Below are 13,379 nucleotides of genomic sequence, written 5' to 3'. Positions count from 1 at the left end.
TTATCGTTAGCTTGTAAAAAGGATGAACATAGGGGTACAGTCTGTCCCACCCACGATTAAGCTGGCTGCACCAGATCAATAATCATCCTGTGACTCTCTCAGACTCCTGGAACAAAGCCATACACTGTGGTCATGGACATTCAGCACTATGGACCTCCGCCATCTAAATGTATTGTTGTTGTTGTCAATGTCTGCCTGGAAAATCCAGAGCCCAGCCAGCTTCCAGGTATTATTATGTATATTAGTATAAACCCAGAGACCCCAGTAAAGGGCTGGGTCCCATTGGGCCGGGCGCTGCACAGACACACAGTGAGACAATCCCTGCCCCAGCTGAGATCAGGGTTCCATTGTGCTGAGTTGCACAGACACATGGAGACACAACCACAGTCCCATCCTCCTGCATACGCACCCACATATGAGCTTTCTAATTCCCAAAAGGTTAACATGCTTTGAGCTGTAGATAACACAGAGCTGTGTTGCAATTGGACTTTATTTTCCCATTTAATGCTAGTTTATGGCATTACATTTTCCCATTTGTATAGAGAAAGGCAAGTCCTGTTGTGTTTGTGAGAGCAGTGACATCTGGTGGCTATGCCAGGTACTACAATGTATAAAATGCAGTAAAATAAGTTTTTATTTGCTAATTTGCTGCGTTGTGATGTAAAGGGCTTGGCAGTTAAAAAAATTTTTGTTTTGCTCTTTTAGATCAGTAATATCAATTTTTATAATTGTTAAGTTTTATTTGGTCAATATTTTTGAAAACGTAAGTTGGTTTGTTTGGGCATTTTTGACCAGAAAAATCCCCCTTTTCTCAACAGCAATATTTTTCATTTAGAATAATCTCTTTTTAAACTTTACCACTATTTTTACCGAATTTTCCCTTGAACATTTGTTGTTTATCGCTTTCCTTTTGTAAACTAATTTTTTAAAAAATATGAAATAATTAAATAAAAATGCACCATGTGACTAAGCTGCCAAAAAACATTAAAATATCCTTATTGTGAAAATGAAAGATGATAAACTGCACAAAATGACAATTGATTAAAAATGGGAAATGAAGAGCAGTGGTTAGGAATTACAAATGATGCAAAATTCACAAGAATACGAGAAATGCGTCGGCGTGGTTAGCAATGTTCTGATTTGTTTGGTCAGAAAAAGCCAACTCATTAAAATGGAAACTGTTCAAGAGCCATTGTCAGCTTTCATGAAACACCTGATTTGAAGAACATTGGGTTAAAAAAGTTCCAAGGTTGTCAAGGAGATGCTGAAGGAGGAATAGTCAGAAAAGCAGGAGAAGACCCGGGAGAGCAGAGGAGATGGCAGAGAGACCAGATCCAGGAGAACAAGGATGTGAAAGTGTCCCTCCCACTCAGCTAGGTGGAGAACAAGGGAACTGAAGTATTGGGCGAGAGAGGCAGAAAGCAGAAGGGGGAGGGGGGGGTGAAGAGAAGGGCGTGAAGGAGCCAGGGAATCAATGATGGTGGAAGGGGATACAGGGGGAGGAAGAGGCGTGTTCTTGCTGGACCAGAGTCAGTGATGCAGTGTTTACATCCATGAGATGTGCCTTTGCCCTTGGGCCTGATTTGCACATGCATTTACCCGAGTTGAAGACACAAATAGCTAGTTTGAGGATGCACGTATGTCTCCACAGGCACATCCGCTCCTGGAAGTCTGGCCCGAAGACTGAAACCCAAGGCAGTGTACTGGTCTGTTACAGGAATGAATGTCTCTAATGCCACTGTTTATAGCGACATGGCTTCCTTCTCGCAAATCCATTTGAATTCAGCACTGCAGGTTTCAGAGTGAATCCGATTCCCTTTTATCACCCCGCAGCTGTTCACGTCAGCAGGACCCGTTACTGGGAACCTGTAAAACAGGAGAAAGGAAGTCAATGAGCCAAATTCAGACCCTCAGTAACTCTGCTGAAATCAATGGAGTTGATTACATCAGGGACAAATTTGTCCTTAATGTGCTTAGATTAAATGAAAGGAACCTAGAGTAGTTGGGTCTTCGTTCTAATCCAATGGGCAGTTTGAATTCTTTCCTGAGCTCTGTGTAGCACATGCTAGCACAGGGTAGCTCTTTGTCCCCATCTAGTGGCTACACCATAGATAGAGGTTTATGAAGCTGCTACTGGAACTAAGCAAATACTTGATTTTTTTTCAGTTTTGGCGCTAAACTGACGAAAAAAATTGTTTGGTTCAAACCAAAACTGATTTTTTCCCCCTAGGTTTCTCTTTCTGGAATGAAAAACTAAACAGGAAAAAAAAACATTACGAGTCAAAAAACATCCCTACATTAAATGAAATGCATATATATATTATGTTTTGTTTTGGAAACTTTTACATCTTTTTTTAATACACCGCTAAATTTTGAAACAAAGCATCATTTCCAAATGAAAAGTTTCAACACTGCATTTCAAACAGTCAAGTAAACCATTTTATCTTTTTGGTGGGGAAAAATTGGCAGCCAAAATTATTTGCTAATTTGAGATGACTTCACAAATAGTTTAATTGCCCCCCAAAATACATTATTTTTTCCAATGAATTTACTGGTCACTGACAAAAATTCACCGTTGTAGTTGCCAGAGTCTCTGCATTCACAGAGCAGGCCCTGGAGCTGAAGCAATCTTGCAGTTTGGGTTGTTTAGATACACGGCTACATGTGTTCAAGGCCTATGAATAGCTAAACCAGAGGGGGCCATTACATATGCTTAAAAAAAAAAAAAAAAAAAAACAACCACCAGGCAACACTCACAGAGTTTGGTCTAACACGGAGCTGTCCACCCAGGTCCAGTTCTTCTCTGCAGATGTAACACTGAGCCCGAGCCAGACATGATATTTACCATGTGTGACGTTCTGTATGAACTCCTGTTGGGTGAAGACAAAGGGTGAGTACAACCTGCTAGACCTTGAGGATTCTTTGCTTCAGCCAGCAAACTTGACAGACTGTTCTCAAAACAGGCACTTGAGTATTTAGGACTTGTCTACACTAGAATTTCTTTTGTTCTTATAAAGTCCCAGCATTTCTACCATCTGTGTAGCAGCACCAGTGGGAGCGCTCATGTAAACGGGGCTCAGGGCTAGATGGCACAGGGTGGGAGTGCCAAGTGTCTAGGGGAATTAGGAGCAGAAGTAACAGTGACAGTCACTTGTCACCCCATTGACAGGGACTTATGCTCCTAACTCCCTTTTGAGCTTCTGAAAATCACACCCAGAGCGGTTAATATACCTCTCTGCCTCCTGCCCTGCTGTTCCTGTGCTGATGGGGAAGGGGCATCCATCAGCATGAGGCAGGAGGAGGAATAAGCAGAGGCAGTGGGGACAGACGGGGTCGGGGCTCTCCCGGCTTTCCCATCCCCCCCGTTGTTGGGGAACAAAGCGTGTGGGAGCTACGCCAGCCGTTATGCCGCATTAGCATCCTCAGGAAGAAATTTCCTTCACCTCTTCACATCTGGGACCATGTAAACAGTGACCCCCTCCAGCAGAAGTCTCACCCCCTCTGTTTTACTTTACCATCCCCTCCTGGTCTTGGATCACTAGCTTTCGAGAGCTCTTCGCGGAGCAGTCATCACAGCTCTCCTTCCAGTTTTTGCTGTCTTTGGAAAACCAGTAACACTTTCCCCTGTGTGACAGCCAGTCCATGGGGCAGAGTTTGCAGCCGGAGCCGTCTGGAGAGAGATGTGGCGAGACACAGCAGTAATGATTGTTTGCCCCAGGGAACGTGCTTACAACAGCTCAGAGAGGGAACAAATCCCACTGAGTCAGGCACTATCGGTGATCCCATCCGGAGCCTCTCTCAATGTTTAACAATGAGACCTGGTCAGAACATTTTCCTCAAAACTGTTCCAGTAGAAAAGCTGTTTCAACAAAATGCTCTCATGAAACTGTGTCAATTTTGACACATTCTCACAGAAAAAGAAGTTCCAGAATAATAAGGTTTTTTATTGTGGAAAATGTTCTGTTCCGAACATTTCAAAATTTCACTTTGAATTTTATTTTATGGATTCTTTGTATAGGATTGGTGTTATTTTTACATTGTTTCATGACGTGTCATAATACGTTGAAAGATTCTGTGGTTTAATTTTATAATTCATTAAGGGCAGTTGCTACTTGGTGCTGATCAAAACTAATGTTGATAAACTGCAGAGGGTTCAGAGAAGAGCCACGAGAATGATTGAAGGATTAGAAAACCTGTTGTACAGCGAGAGACTCAAAGCGCTAGAGCCATTTAGCTGAACAAAGAGAAGGATCAGGGGTGACTTGATCACAGTCTGTAATTATCTATGTGGGAAACAAATATTTCATAATGGGCTCTTTGGTCAAGCGGAGAAGTATAACGTGATCCAATGGCTGGAAGTTGAAGCTAGACAAATTCAGATTAGAAATAAGGTGTACATTTTTACCAGTGAGGGTACTTAACCATTGCAACAACTTACCAAGGGGCGTGGTGGATTCTCCATCACTGACAATTTTTAAATCAAGATGGGATGTTTTTTGGAAAGATCTGCTCTAGGAATTATTTTGGGCAGTTCTCTGGCCTGTGTCCTACAGGAGGTCAGACTAGCTCAGTGGTTCTCAAACTTCATTGCACTGCGACCCCCTTCTGACAACAAAAATTACTACACGACCCCAGGGGTGGGACCAAAGCCTGAGCCCTTCCCAGCCTCACTGCCCTTGGGGGTGGGGGCACAAAGCCTGAGACCCATCACCCAGGGCTGAAATCCTCAGGCTTTGGCCCCGGGCAGTGGGGTTTGGCCTTCGGCCCTGGGCCCCAGCAAGTCTAACGCCAGCCCTGGCAACCCCATTACAATGGGGTTGCGACCACTTCAGGGTTCGGACCCCCAGTTTGAGAACCGCTGGACTAGATGATGACAATGGTCCCTTCTGGCCTTGGAATCTACGAATCTATGCTTGAAACATCTGGTCGACTTTTCTTTTCTAGATCAACACGTCTCCGGTTTGTGTTGTAATGAAACAGTCTGGCACTTTGGGTCAAACTCTTTTCACTGCATGGCAAGGAGGAGACACTTTGATCTCTGTGTCAAACTCTTTCATTGTTTAATTATGACACAAAGTGGCACAGTTTCAACAGGAGAGATTTCCCCTACAGGACTCAATAGCCCAGGGTTGGGGGCACTCCCTTGTGAGAGCTGGGTGCAATCCCCAGGTCCAGATCAGGCAGAATTCAAGCCTGGATTTCCCACGTCTGGGCGGAGGGCTGTAGCTAGTGGGTATAATAGAGACGCGCTACCAGCCAAAATCCTGCTCTGTGCAGCCCCAGCTGTCCTTGATGTTAGACGCCTACAGAGTTAAGTGGCCGCTGGGAGGGGGTGCTGAGGATCCCAGCAGTATCGAAACATTGGACTTAGGCTCCTCAAGTGGCAGTTAATCATCCAAGTCCCTTTGTGGATCTAGCCCCAGGGTCCTCACTCAGCGTCACCCACTGTCACTATCGCTGCATCCTCGAGCGTCACCCAGAACCACCCAGGCATTGTCAGCCACAGGCATCAGCCAGAACTAGCTCGGCACACCCAGCCTCAGCCATACACGGCTACCTCCGTGCTGCCCCTGATCTCCGCTCCTCCCGCAGGCCAGAGCAAAACCGGCATGACGCCCTCAGCCTGACAAAACAGAGCCACTTGCTTCCCAAACGCACGGGCCGTGTGACAGGCAGACGTGCTGCTGGTGTTACAAGAGAGCGTCTGAGGTCACTGCTCAGGTTTCTGTGTGAGAGTTGGGTGAAGTTGGATGCCTAGTGCTTCCTGGTACCCGTTGGAGGTGGGAGTGAAGGCCTTAGAGAGCACTGGAGTGTGTTACTGACAGTGCCGTAGCAACATGACTGTGCCTTTGGGGGGATGGCTACGGGGTACCCTGATGAAATCTGAACTATCACTAAATAGGGTCTTTGGGGAGTTCATTGAACTAGTATCTTAGACCAACCTGACCTGCTCACTAGAGCCCGGGGGGAATTCAGCACATAGTAAATTTGCCAAATAATGCATTATTTTGCACTCAAGCTGTTCAAAATTTTGGGTTGAATTCCACAAATCGTTTTGGCCCCAACTTTGGGTTTTTTTCTGGAAAAAGACAAAATGGTTCATTTCAGCCATAACAAAAGGTGTCATTTCGACTTCTCATTTTGAAACAGTATTTCAACTTCCAGTCTGGCTTTTCTAAAAATAAATTTTAAAAGGGAAAAATACCCCTGAAAAATGTAAAAAAAAAAAGTTTTAGGTTGTCAAAATGAAGCCACAATGAAGGTTTTTCATTTTTTTCAATACATTGAAAATTTTCCAAAAATAAAATAAAATATCCAGTTTTGGTTTGAACTGAACTGTATTTTTTCTCCCCCCTGCCTCCCTTAATCCTTTTTTTTGGTTCAGCCCCTGAAATGAAAAATCAATTATTTGCTCAGCTATTCCCTCACCCTGACAATTGCCCAGACTGACCACTGGAGGTCACTGTGCCCCACAATCCCCACAGAGACGTGTCTGCCATTGGTGCTAGTTGGCCAGCAAATATTGTCCAAATAAGATCACAAACGTATTTGCTTGTCTGTCTGTAGCCAGCACTTCCTCCCTTCCCCTGATGCCACCAGACTAGGAATTCAGGCACCCAATGTCTGCCCTACCTCCAGCCGCTGCTAGGACTGGGGAGGCTTGGAAAGAAATTTCCTTCCTCTGAGCCTACTTGGATGGGGCAGGTTGGATATGGCCGTGTCTCCTACCCCTGGCCAGAGCTTTCTCTGATGGCCTGGCCTCTGCTGGGATCTGGTGCCAAATGCTAATATCCATGTTTCTGCTCCACCTCCATGATCCACCTCTGGCCTCCCTCCCATTGGTGGGGATGGGGAAAAATGCCCCAGGCTCATCTTCTCCTGGCCTGAGGTTGGAGGAAAGACTCTCCCAGCAGCACCACTTCTCACAGACTCATAGAAATGTCGGACTGGACGGGACCTTGAGAGGTCATAAAGTCCAGTCTCCTGCGCTGAGCACGACCACGTAAACCTAAACCGTGCCTGACAGGTGTTTGTCCAAACTGATCTTAAAAACCTCCAATGACGGGGACTCCACAATCTTCCTTGGAAGCCTGTTCCAGAGCTCAGTTACCCTCAGAGTTAGAAAGTTCTTCCCAATATCTAACCTGAATCTCCCTTGCTGCAGATGAAGCCCGTTACTTCTTGTCCTGCCTTCAGTGGCCATGGAGAACAACTGATCCCCGTTGTCTTTATAACAGTCCTTAACGTATTTGTTATGCTTGGAGGAAATATGGGAGAAGATCCCCTTCTTGCCTCCCCCATTCACAGTGCCCCCCCTCTGTCCTCACTGAGTGAGAGAAAATCTCCAGGGCCCCCCCGAGGACTGGAATGGGAGGAGGAAAGAGGCTAGCAGGCTGATCTGCCCATGGCCTGCCTCCTTCAAACAGGCTCCCCTCTGCCTGTGCGGTGCATGGAACATGCCGAGGGGCTCAGAGCCACAGTGAGATGCGGTTACCTGCTGAGGGGCTCTGGGCTGAGTGACACAGACCCTGCTTCAGGCGAGACACCAAGTCCTCCAGGCTCCTGTTGCATTCTCTGCCGGGGGAGTGTCTCTGGGCAACACTGCCATTCTCGGGGACCGATGAGACTGCGCCAGTGTCCGTCTGAAGGGAGCGGCCCTGGAAAACTTCCAAGCAGCAGACAAGTGAGTGGTTGTTACTGTTATGGCTTCAGGAGCTCGGGTTGTGCACTTTAGGGGTCACTAATGTAGAAGCTCCCAGGGGCCCCTGGGGTCCCAGGGCTTTCCCAAGGTCCTTTGTGCTGCACAGCAGCTGCCCCTAAGGAGGGCTAATGGCCAGGGCACCTGTCCAGACCATACAGTCCTAGGGGAGCGGCTTGGACTATGGGGGTTTCCCTAGGGCCAAAGCAGGAACAAGGAACAGGGTGAGAGTGCAAGAGCCACAGAGGATACCTGCTTCTTGGTGACTGGCACTGGGGCTTCTGCAAGGGGGTGTTGCCAGGGAGCAGTTTATGACCAGGAACCAAGATATCTATCTACAGTATCCCCATGCACACCCTCCCTACCCATCTATCTATCCCCACGCACACCCTCCCTCCCTTATCTATCTATCCCCATCCACCCTATCTATCATCTAGTAAATAAACAAATTGCACTAGAAAATACCCTGGGATCTGCATTACCAATCTCTCCTCCACACAGGAAACTGACCTGCCAGACCCTGAAATCTGCCAGCGGCCAGCAAAGGGGTAAGGAATTGGAATGATCACCACTATTTAGGGATCTGAACAGTGAGAATGTGATGATGTGAAAAATCACCAAGGAGCATCTGTTGACCCTGGTAGGGACAGAGGTGATGGGAGTGTGGCAGGAAGGAAGGAAGAGCTTTGTTCCTGATGAATATTCTAATCCATTCCATGTTTTCCTTCATATTGTGATGTTGAAAGTTCTCATCCAGGGGGTGTTTGACCCAAGGACAATCACTGCCTAATGAAAGCCAGTGGGAGCCAAGCAACCTCCTTTAACCTCAACAAAAGGAGCAATTAAGCCCCCTTATATGGCAGAGACAGCTGCAGACAGCGGAGGTTACCACCCACTGCAACAGGCCACGTGGCAGATCAGAGCTAAGCCAGGTGAGTGGAGAGGTTTCCTGGTTGGAAACACAGGGGCTAGGTTATTGGTTGTAGCCTGTGTGTGTTGGAGGGAAGAAGCCAGGAGAAGCAGTTGTGAGCATGAGAGGAAGCACAGGGACAGAACTTCTTGGGCACAGCACTCAGTGGGGAGGCAGGCTTGGGGATTTCTGAGCAAGAAGACTTCCTGCTGTTTGTTTCTCCTGTGATCAGAGAAACAGGACTTTGTGCATGTTTTTTGTAAATAAACAAGATGACACTAAGAACAGACCTGACTCATACTGATTTCTCCGAATGGCAACAGCCCTGCAAGGCCATGAACAGCAGCGAACCATTCGGACCAAAGGGGCAATGATATTTGACAAAGATGACGTTTCCACCCAACTGGATGACCTGAGTTTCAGGAACCAACTCAGACTGGACAACACTTTGCCCTGGCCATGATGATGCATCCAGTCATCTGCTGCCAAGTGGAGCAAAATTTCGAGGGAACTATGCCGGGACAGGAGAATTGGGGCTACGTCACTGAAGAGTTAGTTAGCGAACGGATTCTCCATTTCCAACATTTAGACATTTGTTTTCATTCTGAATTGGAATGAAAAGTCAAAATTTTGACCTTTCCCACAAAATGAAAACTCTAGAAAAAAAAATTCTGTTCAAAAACATTGAACCAGTTGTTTCGATAATGTCAAAAGGTTTCACTGTGATAAGGTAAAGAGGCATTTCGTTACGACAAGTCAAAACATTTTCATATCATATTCAATGTGATGTTAAATGTGTAACATTCGGAACTATAAATATATCATTAACATTTTGCTTTTTATAGACTATAAATGTAGAAACAAAATGAATCAAAATGGGAAAGTCAAAACAAAACTTTGTACCTTGTCAAAATGAAACATTTTGACCTTACTGAAACAAAATAAGTCAAAACGAAACACGTTTACCTCATCAAAACAAAACATTTTAACATTATTGAAACTCAATGAGAAAATTTGAAGATTTGTTTGGATGTTTTTCTGGTGACAATTGTATAGACAGTGACACATTCCCCCGAAACTTTCTTTCTGATGAAACTGCATTTTCCAATGGAAAACCGTCCCGTTGAAAATTTCCCAACCAGCTGCAGTCACTAGGGACCCGTTCCAATGAACAGCAGGCCTTGAGCTACTCACCCTGAATGCCCAGTGCAATTATCGCTGTAGCCAGGATCACGTTGCCAGCCAAAGCAATCCACAGAATGGACCCGTGCCGGCGTGCAAATCCCCGGAGATCTGTGAGATGCAATATTTAGTGAAGCGCTTTCTGTAGCTACTTCAGGACGTGTTAAACAAAGAGGCATATGTGCTTATCTACACTGCAAACAAAAACACGCAGTGCCCAATCGCAGAGCCTGAATCGATTGACTCGGGGTCATGGGGCTTGGGCTGCGGGATCAAAAACAACAGTGTAGATGCTCTGGCTGGAACTCAGGCTCTGAGACCCTCACAGGATTTCAGAGCCTGGGGTCCAGTCCAAATCTGGACGTCTACACTGCAATTTTTAGACCTGCAGCCTGAATCACTTGGTCTGGGCTCTGACACTCAGTGCCAGTGGTGTTTCTTTGCAGTGTAGACATACTCCTGACATTAAAAGGCAGTGTGCTACTGGAGCCAGTTGTAAAGCTGTCAGATAGGGATACACTAGTCTTAGGAGTTCCCCATTGACTGGCTGGCCAGAGTGTTCAACTGTTATTTCTGGAGCAATGTGAAACTATTGAAAAAGTAGATCAGATTTGAGCAGTGATTTTAATCTTTCTGTCCCTGCTGCAGTCCTGTCCAATCAGCCCATGAGAAAAGCCGCCAGCCCCAGGAGTGATTGGGGGCTATAGACCAAATGGACATATAATGGGTCATTTGAATTGTATCTAAACATACTGTTCCTGTCTTGTGCTCAGCGTCCTGCTTGTTGGCTTAGCCCCTGCTTTCAGCGCTGGGCCACGAAGCAGAACCCTTCAACATCTGTTCAGACCCCTCGTGTCCTTCTCTTTGCTATGTGCTGGCGTGACTTGCGAACGCTGGTGATGTTGAACATCACTTGGTTCAGAGGTGAGATCTGTGCTGGCAAGTATGATAGGTACCCCTCGGGCTGCGCCTCCTACACAGTCATCGGGGTAAATTCGTTGTGAGGTTTTGACAGTTTCTGGTGGTGTGAACCCTGATGGAAATTCTGCTGTGGGAACAGGTGGCAGCTGCACAAAACATCCTCCCCCACCAATGCGAAGGGTTGAGTATGTACACACACACACACACACACACACACACACACAATGGGCTTAGCTGGCAGGGAGAGATACACTTTAGAATTCCCTGCACCAACAGTGATGAATTTGGCCCATTGTTTGCCCTATAATTAACGTGCTCCGGATTTTCTTTGAGCCTTTGAGTTGGGAGACCTAAACAGTTTCTAAATCCAGTGACATTTCACTTGCTAGTAAAAGGGAAGAGAAACATTTCTCGTCAGCCGGTTCAGCTGTGAACACATCTAATGGCAGCCACTGGGATAACCTCACTTTGTCCTTCTGTCCCTTCCACCCTTCTATACAACTTCCATCCATCCCCGCCCCCGTCGGCCTCCCTAGCTAGTTTCATTTGCAGCCCCAAAGCCTGTCTCTGCTGCGCTCGCCCTGCATCACCTTGTTCTGGCTTCTGATTCTCATCTCCGTGGCACTCCCAGAATTCAGAACGAGAAGTGAGAGCAGAACCTGGGCCTGAGTCCGAAAACTGCAGTGGGGTCACCGGGTTTACACTGGGCTCACCAACATCAGGAACTGGGCTCCTCCCTCCAAATCCAATAATCAAATGCTGCTCACTGAGTCTCCCAGGGTGTTCGTGCTCTATTGCCACCCTGAACTTACCCCTTCCTTCTTTTCTCACTCCCAGCTAATGTGAATCAGCCAGAGCTCCATGGGAGTCAGTGGGCCAGATCCCCAGCGGTGGTATCACTGTAACTTACTGAAATCCCCCAGAAGATGGATAAAAGCTGCTATTACATTTTACTGCCCTGGCATGTGAGTGTAAAGGTTGTTCCCAGCTGCAAAGATTCCAGTAATATTTATACACTCATGGGGCTGTAAAGAGAAACCAAGTGTTCTGTGTTATGCCAAAGACTGGCAGATACTGGGACAAGCTTTTCCTAGGGCGCTGAGCGGCGCCTGGTAGCTAGAGAATTGTTCGCTGAACTCTGCCAGCTAAACTTTAACAAATACATGTGTGGAAAGCGGAATCCCAAAATTAGGGGGAGAATAAAATCAAATACACTTACCGTGGTGCTTAAGGGGAGAGGGTTGGCTGGTGGGGGACCCGTCTTCCAGAACGTTTATATCAGCGTAGATAATTTCCTCAGTCATGGTCCAGACAGCAAAAGAAGGCAGCACCCAGCAAGGGACGCTGTGTGGAAGGGCAGCCGCTGAGATGTACGTGCAATCCAAAGCGAGCAGTGCCTCCAAAATCAGGAAGTAGCACCTGTCAGGGGCTAGTGAATTTCCTTCCTATCTCAGCGCTGGGGTTTTCCTTCATTAGCAGGTCTCACATCCTTACCCAAGAGCAATTGACACCAGAGGCAGGGGCAGTCCAAGCACCTCTGGGGCGCTGACAGAAAGCTGTCCTGTTGGGCAGCGAGCCCCTGACATGAGAAATTCTGCCTTCAAAATGGCCGGGACAATAAAGCGTTCAACGGTTCAGTGGCAGTTTCCTGCTGGAGTCGGCCATCTTGAATCCAGACACGTTGCCCTTTCTTTCTTATCCAACTACAGAAGCAGTTTCTCCTCCCTTGGTGTTCACACCTCAACTGCTAGCAGAGCACCTCACCCTCCCTGCTTGAACTAATCTCGTTATCTCCATACTGATTTATACCTGCCTCTGGAGATTTCCATTACTTGCATCTGAAGAAGTGAGGTTCTTACCCACGAAAGCTTATGCTCCCAATACTTCTGTTAGTCTCAAAGGTGCCACAGGACCCTCTGTTGCTTTTTACAGATTCAGACTAACATGGCTACCCCTCTGATACTTTCTTTCCCAAGGAGTTTGGCCTGGCCAGGCCCATGCGTTGATGCTCCCACGTCTACACAACTGGTGCGGTCGATGGACGCTGGGCGTGAATCCCCCTTTCACGGGAGCGGTTGCTCTGCTGCAGCGAGGTGAACTTGAGTGTGAGTCACAGCCGTGTAGAAGCAGGTGTTAAATCACCGGGTTCCCACAAGCAGCGGGGGCTGAGTTTTGAGGGGTCCTTCTCGCCTTTATACGCCCCCGAGGGCCCTGCAGCCGTCCCCGCTCATGTCAGCATTGTGACAGGCGACTCGATGGCCACCCAAAAACAGCGGGGGTGGAAGTTCAAGTTAAGTTTCTGTTACACCCAACCCAGCCACCGCTCTGCTGCCGCTGGGCCAAAGTGTGGCTTGGACGTGAAGAGGCCAACGACTGGGCCCGTCCTGTGGGGAGAACAATCGTTATTTCATTTCCCCCCCCCCCGAGCCCTGGCACTTGGCGCTCTCCAGAAACGAGCCAGGCCCCTGCCTGCCAGCACTGGCCTCGTACGCTCAGCTCTGAGACACCAAGTGAGGGTCGCCCACAGGCCCAGGCAAGAGGAAGGATGAGGGTAACACTAACAGGTTCTCACGGTTGTTCAGTGTATGTGTGAAGGTCGTTGCTTATGCAGATGACAGCCCAGTGAGCTGTTAGGAAGGCTTAGAATGAGGCATGGGTGGCGACCTA

General features: G+C 47.3%; 1 protein-coding gene across 1 annotated transcript; it reads right to left on the bottom strand.

Annotated features, from left to right (window-relative positions):
* Positions 1-1,742: 1,742 nt before the first annotated feature.
* On the bottom strand, positions 1,743-12,016 carry LOC128848453 (killer cell lectin-like receptor subfamily F member 1). The gene is made up of 6 exons (XM_054048463.1): positions 11,932-12,016; positions 9,804-9,902; positions 7,496-7,666; positions 3,516-3,670; positions 2,758-2,870; positions 1,743-1,866 (listed from the first exon to the last, which is right to left on the bottom strand). The coding sequence occupies exons 1-6, from the start codon at positions 12,014-12,016 to the stop codon at positions 1,743-1,745; spliced, it is 747 nt and encodes a 248-aa protein (XP_053904438.1).
* Between the last annotated feature and the right edge of the window lie 1,363 nt (positions 12,017-13,379).

The sequence above is a fragment of the Malaclemys terrapin genome, chromosome 13 (genome assembly GCF_027887155.1).
Source record: "Malaclemys terrapin pileata isolate rMalTer1 chromosome 13, rMalTer1.hap1, whole genome shotgun sequence".
NCBI lineage: Eukaryota > Metazoa > Chordata > Testudines > Emydidae > Malaclemys > Malaclemys terrapin.
This window is presented reverse-complemented; position numbering and strand designations above follow the sequence as displayed.

Excerpts from the sequence above, each read along its gene's own strand:
- LOC128848453 (XM_054048463.1), bottom strand. The coding sequence starts at position 12,016 with ATGACTGAGGAAATTATCTACGCTGATATAAACGTTCTGGAAGACGGG. Across the intron at positions 9,903-11,931 it reads CTCTCCCCTTAAGCACCACG|ATCTCCGGGGATTTGCACGC; the intron begins GTAAGTGTATTT and ends TGCATCTCACAG. Across the intron at positions 2,871-3,515 it reads TCCAAGACCAGGAGGGGATG|GAGTTCATACAGAACGTCAC; the intron begins GTAAAGTAAAAC and ends TTCACCCAACAG.